Source organism: Cygnus olor, chromosome 1 (assembly GCF_009769625.2).
Source record: "Cygnus olor isolate bCygOlo1 chromosome 1, bCygOlo1.pri.v2, whole genome shotgun sequence".
Taxonomy (NCBI): domain Eukaryota; kingdom Metazoa; phylum Chordata; class Aves; order Anseriformes; family Anatidae; genus Cygnus; species Cygnus olor.
Genome location: NC_049169.1, coordinates 128,359,431 through 128,376,981, shown reverse-complemented (window position 1 = coordinate 128,376,981; position 17,551 = coordinate 128,359,431). Strand labels below are relative to the sequence as shown.

The 17,551-nt window shown below is 39.6% G+C and overlaps 1 protein-coding gene across 6 annotated transcripts in view; it reads right to left on the bottom strand.

Annotated features, from left to right (window-relative positions):
- The window catches only part of CTPS2 (CTP synthase 2), a 76,033-nt gene that overhangs the window by 38,400 nt on the left and 20,082 nt on the right, over positions 1–17,551 (bottom strand). For all 6 annotated transcript variants that reach the window (XM_040532794.1, XM_040532803.1, XM_040532813.1 and 3 more), the window contains exons 10-13: positions 14,806–14,894; positions 13,987–14,081; positions 13,011–13,073; positions 12,345–12,388 (exon numbers count right to left, since the gene is read on the bottom strand). In XM_040532794.1, coding sequence (XP_040388728.1) covers positions 12,345–12,388; positions 13,011–13,073; positions 13,987–14,081; positions 14,806–14,894 — 291 coding nt within the window. The remainder of the gene's footprint in view (positions 1–12,344; positions 12,389–13,010; positions 13,074–13,986; positions 14,082–14,805; positions 14,895–17,551) is intronic.

Sequence of the window (17,551 nt, the reverse complement as noted above, 5' to 3'; positions counted from 1 at the left end):
GCAGCAGTAGAGGTTCTGCTAGTGAGGACAGCAGCAGCTACCGACTTTCTGTTAAGTCAAGAAACAAGCAGGAGAAAGTGTGTTTCCAGCTTCATCTCTCAGTTGGACAGACGCAGACTGGGGGATGCCTGACCCCAGTTCTCTGACCCTCAAGCTAACGCCAGACTTTTGTGCTGAATTTGAAAACAATGTATATGTCCTCCCTACAACAAGCTTGGAATAAAGCAACAAGAAACTTGACAAAGTCTTCTACTATCAAGCACGGTAGCCTGCTACCTTCCTGTAAAATTACATACAGGCTCCCACCATCAACCAAGTGCTTCAGGCGTTATATAAAACTGCAACACCATGAGCACCCATTCAGAGTGGTGAACAATCCGTACAGCTTGCAACACAGCATCTTGAGGAGGATGTAAACCAACTGCAGAAAGCCACGAAAAGATGAGTAGATCCAAGAAGAAGGACTCCCAAAGGAAGACTAAACTAGCAAGGATTTCTGAACAAGAAAACAACAAAAAAAAGAAGAAAGAAAAGGATGGGATTTCTCTATGTTAAACACCTTTTTAGGAACATAGACAATAGTCTGTTTTCCCTATTTGTAGTAAAGGGTTTAAGTGCAGCAAGGCATGAGGCCATTATCCTATGTCTTATTGGACGGTTAGGTATTGTCTAATAATAAAGATAAGCAACAAAGCAGATAAGGAGGCTGGAGAGTCTCCATCATTTAAGCATTTCAGAATAGCTTAAGCAGGTATCCAACATAAATAGCAGTGATCACAATCTAGGGGAAAGGGAATAATGAATTAGATGATCTCTAGAGGACTCTCCCAATCCCATTCTCTATGACACTTCAGGAAGTTGAGTATAAGCACATGCAAGTAGGCTGCTAATGCAAGGTGTATATCTATATGATTCATTTAGAAAAGTTTGCTAAAGAAAGTCTACCCAGGAAACCTCCAACTTACCCGGTGTGTATCCTAAACCCATATGCCTGCAGTTTCAAAAAAATGCCCCCCCAGCAAATCCATCTTCTACAGACCCACAAAGCTCTTGGTTCAGGAGATCTAGAAAATTTTCTCAGTAAGTGATGCTCAGGGTAAAAGATCTAGTCAGCAGGCACAGAGCTAAACACCAGAACCCAACAATAGTAGACATCAGGTAGATTGGAAACCACAACCACAGCCACCAACTCATCCCACTACACAAAAACAGCATCAGTACTTCACTCAGTATTGGGCTGTGAAGCATCAGCCTCCAGGGCAGTACATCACTCAAACATGCCTCACAGACCATCAGTTGAACATGATTTCAGAACCTGCTGAACACAATACTCAGTTATGCTCACCAAAAGGAACAATTTTTCAGAACCTTAGATTCAACTTTCCCATTAAGAATGGCTCATTCTTTTTCCATTCACATCATGGAGTGTTTGGATTCTTAATATTGGCAACCAAAATTTCATCCCAGAGCACATCCGTTGTTCTCCTACACTAAGAAATAGCACAAGATTTGGAGAATAGGCTTTGGTGTTGGTCATCATCAACTCATAGAAAGGGCAAATGTCTCCTTCATGTTTTATATATGCTTAAATCTATTTAAAAACGATTTATTTTTTTTTAGCATTTCCAAAAGTCTATTATAAGAACAAATGCTATACGCATCCCCACAGAAGCCTTTTTCAGGCTGTGTTGGGTATGATATGTCCTGAAGTATAAAATACACAAATTGAAGAGAAAAAACCTCTCCAGGATGGCCTATAAAGACCAAGGACACCTATATCAAGTGCAGTAGTAGATGCTGATCATGGCCCATTTCAGAAAATAAAAAATAAAAATAAAAAATTAGTCATTTATACTGCCAAGGTACCCTATTCCTTTAACTACTGAAAACACAATAGAACTACTGCACTGACTCAATGACAAATACTAGTTTCATAATCGGGGTGGAGCATGCAAGCAACTATAAAGGTAGCCCCAGTCTGAGACTCTCACTTGTGCTGGATACTTTTGAAGGCTCTGGATTTTGAGAGAGGTAAGCAAGACCTAAACACCTTGGGTGTTTCTAATCTTTGAATCTAATTTAAATATTTTTCCCCATAAGAGTTAAGCCAGTTTTACAGAAAAAAAAAAAAATAATCTTTTCATCTAGGTTAAGTATTGATGATTTTTTATGTTTAGTAAACCAACAAACTGGGTGTCAGATGTATTTCAAAAAACATTTTGATACATAGGATTATTATTGTCTGCTTTGTTTCCAGTTATTCTACAAGACAACATCTGAGAAACATGGAACATTTACTCAATGATAACCTTCTGAAATATTTTACCCAATATGCTTTAATGGAGGGTAGCACCTCTGCACTGTCCATTGGTGGGTTGAAAAATCTGCTTCAGAATCAATTTGCACAGTACCTGAAGGTAAGTCTCACTCTTGTTATGTTCACTGTACTTCCTATGAAATAGATAGGAAAAAGGAGATACTTTTGCAAGTATCTTTTGAAAGGTGGATTAAGTGCCCAAATGGTTTCACAAACTCCATAAATAATCCTTAAGGGTTGGTTTACGAAACTTTATTCACATTAATAAACAGTAGCTCCAAACAGATAACTATGTAGGGAGTTTATAAAAAAAAAAGTCCTATGAAATAAAATACAAAAATCTAAAGTTTTTAATGTTATCCAATTTTCACCTAGAATACTGCACCTGAGTCTTATAAAATACGTTTTGTTTCAATCTAAATAATGTATTTTCAATCTAGAAAATATATAGAAAAATCTGTAAGTTAAACAGCAGGGCAAATTTAAAAGTAAGAGACATGGTCCAATTTCTACCTAGTCAAATTTCTCACCATCACAAAGTAAGCAAATATTTGCCACTTCAGAAAGATGCCAAGTGAAGAAAAGAGATGCCACCAAGCCAGAGAGAAAAATATCAATTTTCTGTCAATGGAAAAAAAGAAATTTAGGTTCTGATTTCATATATAATCTCTACCAGATCTTTCACAAACTATATTATGACTCAATCTACATTTCCTTGCTAGACAGATAAAATACGTCTTAAATAACGTCTTTTGGATAGCAAAACAAAACAAGAGCAATTTTTGCTAGAGGTCTGAAAGAAGTTGCACCTCAACAGAAAATCCAGTATTTTAAGAACTAGTGCAATCCAGTTCAGTTATTTCACTAACAGGAAGTGGCTTATTCAAACAAACAAACAACATAGAATACATGAAGCTGTTTTCCCTTTTAAAAACAACTGTCAGAAGAAATTAATTACCAAAATTTATAGGAAATGTGATGATAAATTCAGAAAGATAATGCTTTTTGTATTAGATGTAGACCGTTAGTGTAGGACCCATTTCCACAGGTATGTGGAAATAGCAGTGTTCAGAAAAAAATAATACATTTTTTCATCTGGATATCAGACATTTTCAACCATCTACTCTGCTTGCAAAAATATATGGCACCATAATAAATTAACATAAAAGCAGGACAGAACAGTATAAAACAGACATAAAAAATGAAGAAAGAAAAAATTTAAAAATATATATATATTATTCAAAACTATTTTTATAATATTTAACTACCCTCATCAGGGATATTATCAGAATACTCCCTGCATCAGGATGTCATATGAAGAAGAGAAGCTAATAATGTAAACTGGATTTATTACTTTAACATGAATTTTCCAACAGTGAACACAGTATTCCTACTAAAGAGGAGAAAAGGGGAGTGAAAGAGACTCTCAGGTCCTGGTCCAAAGACTGCTGAAAGTAGCAACATGTTTTCAAACAGCACATGTGCGCCCTAAATTAGTATCTAATAAAGCAGTAGGTGGTGCGCATGTTAATTTTTAGTGGTGACTACGTGCATGCTGCAGCTGCTGCACCTGCTCTTTTTGTTAAATTTTGTAAGGTAACCCAAACAAAATTTACCCACAAGACTGAAGTAACCTGTCTGAGTAATACTTGGAGTTTGGTTATGACAGGCACACTGGCTTTTTCACTAGGTATATGTGGATGTCTTGGTAGTATAAACTATTATTTAGGAGCACTCAGGTTATAGTCACCTACTGAAATGGCAAGTGAAAAAGGAAACAATAGTTTATACTTCTCAAATTGTTATTGTAACTTTGTTAACGTTTTTGGCAGGCAATAGCAGGCACTATAGTTCCAGTTCAACCAGTAAAACTGGTAAATACAACCAGTAACATCTTCAGGCAACACTCTTACTGACTGAACGCTTCTTGGCAATGTTCCTCACAGGAGAACAGTTGTGGCAATTCGCTTCATTATTTTTTTTTTTCCTCTACAAAAACAGGACTCATTCTCACTTGACAACGTAATTAAATCATTGGACAAAAATAATGATGGAAGTGTCAGCTTTGATGAGTTTGTGATGCTGATAAAAAAGATAACCGGTACAGGACAGTGAGGCGTCTACGAGAATGGCTATCACTGCTTTGTGGGAGAAGAGCCTAGCATTCATGGACAGTATATGTATACATGTAAATCCACAGATTTCCTTGTCGCAATTTTAAAAAATACAGAATAAAGATTTATACGACATACAACAGATTAAGTCTTGCATTGTGTTCCCTGCATGTTGGCTAGGCACACTTTCCAGCTAGGCTGCCTAAAAACTAGTTTGGAACTAACTGTCTTTATTTCACACTACTAAAATGTTATTTGAGAAAATGTTGTTTAACAAACCCTACTTTTCCTGAGTTAACTATTTTGACCTCTAGAGCAATTCAAATAAAATGCTTTCTAGAAAACATACAAAAGATACATTATTCCATTTGGACAGTGTCCCCTAGTGTATACTACCTAATACTCTGTCCCGTTCAGCTTCATCGTTCATATAAGATGACATTTCCATATGGTAACCAGTTCAAACTTTTCAAAAAACCAAGGTATTTATTTTCAATAACAAGGTAAAATTGCTATGTTAAATACGATGACTGCAAATTTCCATCTTAGTTTCAAGTTATATTTACATAAGCATTTATTTCCTTTTTGTTATGAAACTTGTAAATGAGAATGCATAAGTATATATAGGAACTAAGTGATTGCTTTTCAAATTAAAACATACATTACATCTATTTGGTGTGGTTTTAACCTTTTCATTGCATGATTCCCTGTGACACATAATTTTTCAACATATTTCATGAGGATTATTATTTACTTCATCAAAAGGAAATTAATGAAAAAGATAAAGGAGGAGAAAGGGAACTTCTACTCAGCTGGGCAGCCGAGCTGCACCACAACTGCCCCCTCACTCACCCTCCTTAAAGGGAAAGGGGGAGAAAACAGGATGAAAATGGCTCAGGGGTTGAGTTAAAGACAGGGAGATCACTCAACAATCATCATCACGGGCAAAACAGACTCAGAATAGGGAGATTAATGTAATTTATTGCCTATTACTAACAAGCTAGAGCAGTAAGAAACTAAAAGCAAACTAAAAACAACTTCCCCTCCATGCACCCTCTTCTCCCTCCACCCCCCAAGCAGTGCAGGGGAACGGGCAATAGGAGCTGCGGTCAGTCCCTGACGCTTTGTCTCCGCCGCTCCAGGTGGGGTCCCTCCCACTGGACGCCGTCCTGCCCGAACTGAGCCTGCGGGGGCTGCCCACAGGCAGCAGCTCTTCCAGAACTGCTCCCACATGGCTCCGTACCACGGGGTCCATCCATCCCCCAGGAGCAAACTGCTCCAGCACGGGTCCCCCACGGGCGGCAGCTCCCCCCAGACCCCCTGCTCCTGCGTGGGCTCCTCTCCACGGGCTGCAGCTCCGGCCCGGGGCCCGCTCCTGTGGGGGCTCTCCGTGGGCCGCAGCCTCCTCCAGGCCACATCCACCTGCTCCACCGGGGGCTCCTCCACGGGAGGGCTGCAGCGTGGAGATCTGCTCCGTGTGGGACCCATGGGCTGCAGGGGGACAGCCTGCTCCACCAGGGGCCTCTCCACAGGCCGCAGGGGAACTGCTGCTGCCTGCCTGGAGCACCTCCTGCCCTCCTGCTGCAGTGACCTGGGGGGCTGCAGGGCTGCTTCTCACTCCTCTCCCAGCTGCTGTTGCACAGCAGTTTTTCTTTCCACTTCCTTAAATCTGCTGTCCCAACCAGCACCACACCCTGGCTCGGCTCTGGCCAGCAGCAGGTCCCTTTTGGAGCCGGCTGGAGCTGGCTCCGGTCTGACATGGGGCAGCTGCTGGGCTCTGCTCACAGAGGCCACCCCTGCAGACCCCCTGCTACCAAAACCTTGCCATGTAAACCCAATACACCTGGCAGAAAACTAATTCAGTGGATTAGGCACTAACCCTATTATAGAACTAAAAATTTTGGACTGAATTTTAACATCAACATCCACCCATTATCCTGATAGACCAATTACGTCCAGATCTCCATGTCACTTAAGGACTTTAAGACCCAAGGTAATGGTAAAGCACATCAAGTGCATTGAAGACCCCATATGAGTTATTCCCATGCCTGCATTCCCCCACTAAAGAATGCAGAATAAAGCACTTCACAGCAGTGCTGCATGCATAGCTGCCTCAAATATTATGGTATTTAAACATGATATGAATGTTCCTACAGGCTACTGGGCCATACTTTTACACAAACCCTTTAGCTGTTAAAGCATGTTATGTTTCTTGGGAGAAAACAAAAATCATAACACTCAGTATTTTTTCTGGTTTATGAAAAAAATACTTTTCTAAATTAACAATATACTTTAATTTTAATACAAAATGCACCACATACACATTTGCTTACTAACCAACGTTAGCTACTTCACACACAATATCACAGAATTTTAAGAAGTGCCTTTGCATGAGCAGGACACATGTTCCTTTTCATCTGATGGAAAACATTTTATATTTTAGAGTTCAATCAGGTTACTGACATCTTGAATGGGCCAAGTGGGCATCCATAAACGTGTTATAAGAGCGTCACCTACTGGCAAAATCTATTTCTACACAATTTCTTGAGTTTGTAGAACATGCGCTTTATTTTACTCTATACAATACTTAAAGTTTCACGATGCTACACAAGATGAAATGGGTCATGAAAAACCATGGTCACAATTAATAGTAGCTTTAAAAAAAAGAATTATTTCTGGATTTTTTTTCTAGAATGGTACCAGATGCACCTGAAATAAAATTTATGAGCCTTTTCGTTATTTTCTTTAACAAAATAAAAAAGAAAATCAAAGTTTAAAAGTAGAAGAAAAGACAAGGAAGATGGAACTAAATGCAAATCAGTTTTGCCACCCAGTGAATCAAGTTCACTAGCATTTCACAGAATACACAGATTCCTTTTAAAAGGAATTATTATTATCTTAAAGGAATTATTGTTGGCTAAAATTATCATTTTCAACACAAAACTCATGCTAGGCACTACTCTGATGTCAGTGCATCACTTTTCTAAAGAGCTACCTTTCCGGCAAAGAACAACAATAATTTACCTATTGTTATCATCCAAAGGGCTGGAAAGTAGAGCAGAAAGCTTAAGAAAATATAATGGGAACATGACCAATAAATAATCAACCAAGATTAGAAAAGAAATGTGCAGGACTGATCAGTGCTTATACACTTAATTCATTTTCCTTAGTGAAATCAAACCTGTGTTGAAGAAAAACCGAACTCAAAAACTTAACGTGGTAATTTAATGCAAAATGCATGGTCTGGTGGAAACAGATAAAAACTCCTATATCAAAAGATCATGGAACAGGTCATCTTGAATGCAATCACACAGCATGTGCAGGACAACCGGGGAATCAGGCCCAGTCAGCATTGGTTCATGAAAGGCAAGTCCTGCCTGACCAACCTCATCTCATTCCACGACTGGGTGACCCACTGGGGGGTTGAGGGAAAGGCTGTTGACGTAGTCTACCTAGACTTCAGCAAAGCCCATACAGTCTCCCACAGTATTCTCCCGGAGAAGCTGGCAGCGCATGGCTTGGACAGGTACACGCTTTGCCAGGTTAAAAACTGGCTGAATGGCCAGGCCCAGAGAGAGGTGGTGAACAGAGTGAAATCCAGCTGGCGATGGGTCACCAGTGGTGTTCCCCAGGGATCGGTGATGGGGCCCATCCTCTTTAATATCTTTACTGATGACTTGGATGAGGGAATTGAGTGCACCCTCAGTAAGTTTGCTGACGACACCAAGTTGGGGGGAAGTGTAGATCTGCCAGAGGGTAGGAAGGCCCTGCAGAGGGACCTGGACAGGACGGGTTGATGGGCAGAGGCCAATGGGATGAGGTTCAACATGGCTAAGTGCCGGGTCCTGCACTTTGTCCACAACAACCCCAGGCAGCGCTCAAGGCCTGGGGGAGTGTTGCTCAAAAGCTATGCAGAGGAAAATGATCTGGGGGTGCTGGTCAATGCTTACCTGAACATGAGCCAGCAGTGTGCCCAGGTGGCCAAGAAGGCCAACAGCACCATGGCTTGTATCAGGAATAGTGCAGCCAGCAGGACCAGGGAGGTGATCGTCCCCCCGTACTCTGCCCTGGTGAGGCCGCACCTCGAGTACTACGTTCAGTTTTGGGCCCCTCACTACAAGAAGGACATTGAGGCCCTGGAGCATGTCCAGAGCAGGGCTACGAAGCTGGTGAAGGGCCTGGAACACAAGTCCTGTGTGGAGCGGCTGAGGGAACTGGGGTTGTTTAGGCTGGAGTCTTCTCCAGGAAGCTCAGGGGAGACATTATTGCTCTCTACAGCTACCTGAAAGGAAGGTGTGGGGAGCTGGGGGTCGGCCTCTCCTCACAGGTAACTAGTGATAGGACTAGAGGGATTGGCCTCAAGTTGCACCAGGGGAGGGTTAGGTTGGAAATGAGGAGACATTTCTTCTCTGAAAGATCAGTCAGGCATTGGAACAGGTTGCCCAGGGAAGTGGTAGAGCCGCCGTCCCTGGGGGTGTTTCAGGAGAGGTTGGACATGGTGCTTAGGGACATGGCTTAGTGGGTGACATTGGTGGTAGGGGGATGGTTGGACCAGGTGATCTTGGAGGTCTTTTCCAACCTTAATGATTCTATGACTCTGTGATTGTTCTTTTTTCATCAGAGTAAACATCTTGAATTTAAACTGTGATGAAAAATATCAAATAATTTCAAATCTCTCAAATACAACTTATAACCCACAGACTATTAATATTTTCAAATTCTATCTGGCATTTCCTCTAAGTTTTCACCACATCAATATTCAGCTTTAGGATTTTTTTCTCACAGGTGATTTTACAGAGCCCAGGTTGAGTAATATTGTTGTAGTGGTAGTCAATAGAACAAGAAATGGATGAATAGCTGAAATGAAACAAATATTCAGCATTGCATGCAACACTGTATTTGCACGTTCAGTTGTACATTATTATTCAAAACAGAACAAGCTACAGTGCCTCACACTAAAAACTTTAAAAGTAGAAGTGTTCAGGACTTGTTACTAATACAATGTTCTTCTATAGTAGAACTCGTACCATTTTAATTGAGAGATAGAGTTAACAATAATCATTTCTCACCATTTCAGTCACTCGTAGTTCCTTTGGAACGCTAATTCCAAGTTACTTAATTACTTGACAATCTCAGTTTTTATTTTTAATTGAAAAAAGTTCATGTTTTCACAGATGCAGAGAAATAGGAGAATGAGAACAACAACTTTTAGAGACAAAGTCAAAAGGCAAATAATGAAGCAAAGTACACCAAGATTTTATGTGTACTTTAGAAGAAACTATCTATTTTGGTAAGAATTGTTTTGAGTATTTGAATGCTTAACAAACTGAGAAGGGATATAGGAAGATGCATATTTTATGGCTGCCCCTCAGTTCCCCTGACAAACTACATTTTTCATTTTTTCCGTCTTAAAAATTAGAGAAAATAGAACTGCTGACTCACTAGTGCCTTTCTTCTCCCCCTTCAGTTTCCAAAGGAGCAGGAACCAAAAGAAAAGTACACTGGTTTGGTTCTAAATTAGGACTCAGCTGAATCACACGGTGGCATCACAAGGTATTATCAGTGCTGATATGGTGTTTCCAACTTTCATAGATAATGAAACATCTACATCAGTTCAGTAGTTCACAAACTCTACTAATCTGCTTCTCTTCCAATCATTTTTATTGATTTGTTATTATATAGAATATCTGAAGTTTTTTAGCATGAGACAGACTCTGCTAAAACAGATTATTTCACAGTTATAATTATTGATAGTGCAAGATTCCTCTAGTGCAATCATATAGGGATGATTCACAGCTGTTTCTCACCCAGAACTGAGATGTCAAGATGTTATATTGTACTGATAAACACTACCATTTCTATAACAGAAAAAACTGCCAGTAGGGCTGCAGCAGACAAGCTTCCATGTTCCAGACTTTGGCTAAATGTTGAGCTCTGCATCTGAGCCAGCTACTGTGAACAATCCTCAGAATCCTGGAGACAAACAGGCAATTCCAATGGGTGACTCACCCCTTCCTGAAGCAGGCTTCTGAAATACATGATCTGACTGCATCCTGAAAAGGTACCTGAGGGGACCAGCTGAAATGAAGTCATCTGAAGTTACGTAAGATGTATCCCACACTCCATGACTTCAGGTCCCTGAAAATTAGGAGCCTACTTTACACCAGGCAGAAGGATCTCCCATCATGCAGTGAAGTAGGGCAGGTGTGCAAAACTGAACAACTTGTTATTTGCAAGCATTTTCTGCTGCATTTTAATGGGGAGACCTACATGCCTAGTTTAGACCACCAGCTCTCAGCATCAAAACTTAGGCAGTACTAATCCAAAACCAACAGTTTATTAGAATGGAAGAGCAGAAACTTTCTGCAATTAGAGCAAACCACAGTTAATACCGTAAAGATAATCATGAGCCCAAATAGCCAGTTTTATGATCCAAATTAGCTTCAAACTTCTTCCAAAGAAACTGATGCTGACTCAGACAAAATCAAGGTCTATCAGTTATTTAAAGAAAAAAAAAAATCATCTCTAGTAGTGTTACAGCCATTGCCTACTGAAGCAGGGATGCTTGAATTACTAGAAAAATAAGAGTAAGTATGATGAAAAACTGCAAACATCACTTTTGGCAGTTGAATAAACATAAGGTGGCAATAGAAGAAGAAACTGCCCTATTCTACCTGACAATAGCAAAGTATCCTGTACATTTGAAACTATCACTAAAACGCCCTAGAAACAAAGATGTCCCAGAATCAATCTGCTGTTCTTGCTTCCCCCAAAATTTACAGTAAACTTTCAACAACTTCCACATTTTATAACACATTGCTACTATGAAAGGGATCCCTTTGGAGAAAAAGTACATTCAAGAAGGGTGAAGGAAGAGACCTCTTATGATGCCAAACCCACAGATTTGACGCCAAATACAAAGTTTACCTTTATTCACCTAAGTACATGTCCAGACACCACGAAGTCTCACACTGATTGGAACTCTGAAGGTCTCTAATTTACCTTCAAAAGTTCAGACTAGATTATCCCTCCAATGTGTATAAACAACACGGACAAACAGGTCAAATACTTTAAAAAACTGCTATTCGCATGTTACAGACTAAGCAGATGTGAAAAAAATACATTTTACTTAAAAATCCCAACAAAATTATTGCGAAGGAAGTTAATAAACTACTTGTTTCTGCATCATGAGCCATCTACCTAATCCACTAAAAGATCCTGCACTAAGGTAGTGCTTTCCTACATGTATTTTCTGTTATGTTTCTTACAAACCCTTTCTTACTGATCATTTGTAAGTTTTACCATTATGATCACGCGATACCATACTCTCCTGAACTAGAACACAACTGTAGGAACTCCAGTCTTAAATTCTACCATTGGCATCCTATATTGAGAGCCCTGTCTTATCTACAGCATTAAATTTTTTCTCGAGAGGAGAACTGAGAGATGCATATGCATTTTGGCGGTGGGGGCAGGGGGAAGGAGTGCCTATTTAATACTACTCAAAGGAAAGGAAAAAAAAAAAAACATCTTTCCATAAAATCTCTATTTTTTTTTATATAAAATTATATTCTGGTAATAGCTTTGTGCTACACTTTCCAGCTTCCCTTTATATTTTATTATCTAGTAAAGCCAATTTAAACATTGTCTACTCCCACTTGCCTACAGCCAAGGAAACCATTACAAAACTTACAAAAATAAAGCCACAGCAAATCTGAGAAGTTAGCAGGGGAAGGCAAGGGACTATTCAAAAACAAAATACCTTTTTAAGCAATACTGAATAAGGACAATGGACACCTTTTCATGTCCTACCATGTAAAAATATAGATAAACCTTAACTTACACAGTTAACTCCCTTTTTAACATAAGATTTGTGCTCGCAAAACACAAGTAGGAGAAAAATCAGTACTTACAACAGGGTTTTTTGTGTCTGGGTCAAATTCTGTAGAATTTGCATCTGAAAGAAGTTCAAAATAAACTCATTACCATTGTTCTACGCACACTACAGACTCATAGGAACAGTTCTGCATCATTTTAGGACTTGCCTGCATCTGAGCTACAATCCCGTGTGTTGAAACACATATTGCACCAATTTTGAAACAGCCACGGGGATTATATGGCCTCAGTCACACATACTCCATTTCCTACTTCCCGAACTTTCTTCCTCTCAGTTCTTAGTGGTAATAGTTCACTGGTGAGCTAAAACTCTTCAAATTACTACTGCAATGGCTACGATTTGGCTATTCTAACTAACAAAGTATGCAAAAGAAAGTGAGAAAACCCCTTCTCACCTTTTACTCATCACCACATGTGCACTCTAGAGCAAGACTACAGGGGTGAACCACGAGCAGACTCTGCTACACTCTTCTTCCTGACTTAGAGTCAGGAAGTAGGTTTCAGGCAATCGGCATAGATCCTACTCCTTTGCGCACAGGGTGCTTAGCTCTTGCAACACGACCAGTTTGAGCTAAGAATAATCATGGGATCTATATAATATATCTAATAATAGATACATATTTCATGTACAGAATAATATTTCTTCAAAGCAAATCATATCCACACTAGCATTCTGAGCTTACCTTTCCAATTTAAACAGTTTCTTGCAAATTCCACAACTGCTAATTGCATTCCCAGGCAAACTCCTAGAAGAGAAACAAAACCACAGAATTTAACAGCACAAAGAGCAGGACAGCAAATGTACTTGCTCTTTTCATCTTAAATGTGACTGCTTGTTCAGAAATCTTGGTACCCAGTGTATATACACAGACTTACCAAATAGATAAAACAAAAATGGCAACTCAAGGTAAAACAGATTCTTCAAAATTTGGCATATTGTTAATATATATGAAACAATCGTGCAAAAAAAATTGTTGCTTTTTTTCCTCTCCCATCTATTTTGCTAATAATTACTGTAAAGATAAACAAAAGCTAAAGCTTTTGCTTATGTCCAGAATCAAATTTTACTTTAGCAACTAGCCAAAGTAGTTGCTGTTACTTATAAAATTGTAAGAAATCTAGGGTAGGAACCTAAGTTTCAGAGGCATTTACACAAAAAGCATCTAGCTCATAGGCCAGATGGCACCTTTAGACATTACTGTAATAAGATAGATCAATATATCAACAAAAAATATTTAACATAGCAAATGTGTCCAAAGACAGCTATGTTTTCTGCACACGAATTAATAAGTATAATGATAGTGATTTAATTCAATTGAGAAGCACAGATTCTCTAAATAAAATGTGAATATAGCAAATAAAGCCTTTGGAGTAGGAATGGTCTTTCTCTTCCTTCTTCATACAGCAGCTATAGCGAGCCAGGGCATTATTTCCAAGGCAGATATTCACAACAGCACACATACTTCCCCAAGACAGGATCCCTCCCTAGTATTAGATTGATTCTATTGTTCTTTTTTACTCACCAACCACATGCTGGGGTGGAGGGGGTAGAGGAGGTAGTCTACAAAGTTTTTTGTTTGTTTTTTTTTGAAGATATCATATCAATTAGCTTTCTATACACCTCCAAAACACAGTAAATTCTGACACTAATGATCTTACCGAGGAAAGGTTTTTTCTTTGTTCTTGCCCAGGAGATAGCTTGGAGTTTGCCTTCTGTTCCTCTAATTCCAAACCCTCCTGGGACAAGAATGCCACTGCAATGAAAGCCATATATATAACATCCAACACATAGAATCAAGCCAGCAAAAGAAGTCCGTACAAGTTTAGAAAGACTTTTTAGGTTACAGAACAGCAAGCACAGTGCATGAAAGGCATGTTTTGTATTATCATTCCAAATACACAGAATTTAAATTTGGACATTTCTGTCTCATCTACACAGGCTGTCTCATCTTACCCCACACTTCACAGTGAAGTTCTCACTGCTTAAGTATATATTGCTTGAATAAACTAGATACATAGTCACAACTTTAAGATCTTAAAACTGAAACTTTATGAGTACTAAGTAATACTGAGGAAATGAGTGCATTTGGACAATAAATTACATGCCTTTACAAGTACAAATTGAAAGCCCAACAACTCTTAACAAAGAGGTTTTCAGAGTGCCATAGGCATTTACTAAGCTTTTATCTAACAAAGAAAACCATTGACAACTGCCTGCACTATAAGGAAACTATTTTGTCTAGCTATCCAAAAAAAAACACAACTGCAACTTGTCCAAAGGGATTACAACAGAGTTTGAGGATATAGGCTGATACTATAATTTACTATGTCTAAGACTTGTCACCAACCATGCAAATCCATCTGCTTCCATAACAACAGTTTGGATGCACTAAGAAATGATTCACTGAAGAATTTTTCATCACATGAAGTAAATATCACACTCTACACTTGGGACACAAAATACTTGATGCCACTTACTCTGCTTTGCATAGCTTGTGCCATGCCTGGTGATATTTCACTGAGTTCTCCACTTCTGTAGAACGTTCAAGTTCTGTTGAATCTATGTACTACAAAAGAAAAATATGTAGTAAAATAGTATTTTCTTCCACAGAAAGAGCAGCACACACCATATAACCAACCTTTATATAATATGGCTATAAAGAGTTTCAATGAATTTCTCAGTAAACCTTTAACTACTACAATTAAGACCCAATATTTGCTTCCCTCTTTGCATGCAACTCCAGAGCTCTGGCCACCTCCAGTCCTAATTTTCCTACCCTCCAGGTAAGCAGACTTGCTAGAGTGCTCTACAGCTGTATACCCTGCTTTTCTTCCTATGGAAATCAGGGCACCGATCAAAGGCTGGTGCTGACCTTATCCTGACATCCAAATGAAATATGGTCAGGATGGTCACTTTACTATCTTTTGGGTGCCACTTTTTACCTAATCTTAAGACTGGATAAACCTGCATTGTCTAGCCCACGAGAAAGGCACTCCTGTGGACTGATTGAAAGCATCAACTGTAAAGAGGAAGTCAGACTCGTTATGTATGTCCTACCAGAGATTTTGCATTAGAATCACTACTGCCAGTAATAACCATGGCTCCTGAGGTACCACTAGAGCAAATGAGTGGGGCGGTTATGCACTGCATTAGCCATAAAGTATCAGAGTTTGATTCTTGGTTTTAACATAGTCTTTCTGAGAATAGCATAGACGCCACCCACCATAAAAGCCAGATCATCTGAAATGACAGGACTCATTTGTGTATGGAGAAGTTAAACAGACAAAGATCGCCTAGAGTTTTCCAGATAGGATTGTCTTCTAGCTAATACTTCTATCTTTTCTCATGCTCCAAAAGGCATCAAAACTACAACAGAAAAACAACTACTTATGAACCTTGCTGTTCTGCACTGGTATGAGAATATAGAATAGACTGAAAGAATATAATAGACTGGAAGTGTAGAAAAAGAAAAAAAAATTAATTATAGCTAAAGTTAATTGTGGTTTCCTTGCCAAACACGTTGAACCAGCAAATTTATTACTTTAAGCAGCATCAACATTTCATCATTCACATATGTAGATACTGGGTTATAAACTGGACCCCACATACAATAATAAGTTCTTTCAGAACACAAGTTTATATGGAGAACCTTCAGACAAAAAAGAACTACAGAGGAGGTTAACACATGCAGCTAAATACAGAAGGAGTCCTTGTCTGTTAGCACTTCAGCGCCAAGCTGGAAGTAGTTACAAGAAACACTTATTCACATGCTTGTTAAAGCAAAAACTCCACTGAGCTTAGATTTGTGTGCAGGTAGACTTGTTAACCATGTACTTGCAAGACTTCGCACATTTCACATTTTTGCTAAAAAACAAAGTTACTTACATAGAAAATTTTCCCACTATGCAACTGCCAGTATAAAACAGTATTTAGAGTGACAGAATCAGGTTGGTTGGATATGGCCTTGGGAAGACTCTAGCCAAGCCCCCTGCTCAAACCATGTCAAATTACAGAAGGTTACTCAGGGCCATTTTCGGTCAGGATCTGAAGATCTCCAGATTTCACTGGAGACAACCACTTTGGGCATGTTGTTTCAGGGTCTGACCACCCTCACAATGAAAACTTACTTCCTTTTATCAAGTCAGAATTTTTCACATTCCTGTCTGTGTCTGTTCTCTCTACATCTTCTGATGTGTACTTCTGAAAGGAACCTGACTCCATTTTCTCTTCCCTCTCTTTGATAGTTACAGACAGCAATAAGATTCTCCCCTAAGCTTTCCCTTCTCCAGACTGAACAAACTTACTTCTCAACCTCTCTTCATCCGCCGTGCACTTCATCGCTCTAATCTTGGTGACCCTACCTCAGACTCACTTGTGTCAGTGCACGTCTTGTACTGGGGAGACAAAAGTTGAATACCATGCTCCAAATGTGGTCTCAGAAGTACTGAATAGAAGCGAACAGTGACTATCCTCAATTTGCCTGCTACACTCTGGCTTAGTATGGCCTGGGATGTTGGCTTTCTTTACAACAAGGGCACACTGTCGGCTTGTGCTCAATTCGTCATCTACCAGGATCTCCAGATCCTTTTCTGCAAGCCACTTTTTAGCCAGCCAGAACCCATTCTGTACTCAGATGGGGTTACTCAATGTCACGTGCAGGACATTGCATTTGCCTTTGTTGAATTTCATGAGGTTCCTATCAGCCCCTTCCTATGGCCCTAGGTCCCTTTGAATAGCAGCCCTGCCTTCCACCATACAAAGAGCTCCCGCCCCCCAGTTTGGACTTTAGATGGATCTTTAGACTTGCTGAGGGTGCCCTCCACCTCATCTTCCATACCATTAACAAAGACACTAAACAGTTTCTGTGAGTGTTTGTTTTTCCTTTTCTGTTGGTTAGAAGTGCTTCCTTCCACCTCCCCAGACAACAAATTAACCCACTTATCTCTGTACAGATGACCTACAGAAAAAAGATTTCAGCTGCCCCCTTTAATCAATATCTTGCATCACTTCGGGAATCACACTGCAGCAGCATGTTAGTGCTGATACTTTGTGACTATTTACTACCATTTTGCTGCTGCAAGATGCCAAAATATCCTCTGTACCCCTTAACTGATACTAATAGACACCTTCACACTGGTTCTCCACCCCACACCTTTCCACCCCAAGCAGCAAAACTCTGCAATGGAAATGGATAGTTCCAGGAATAGGAGGCTGGTAACAGAT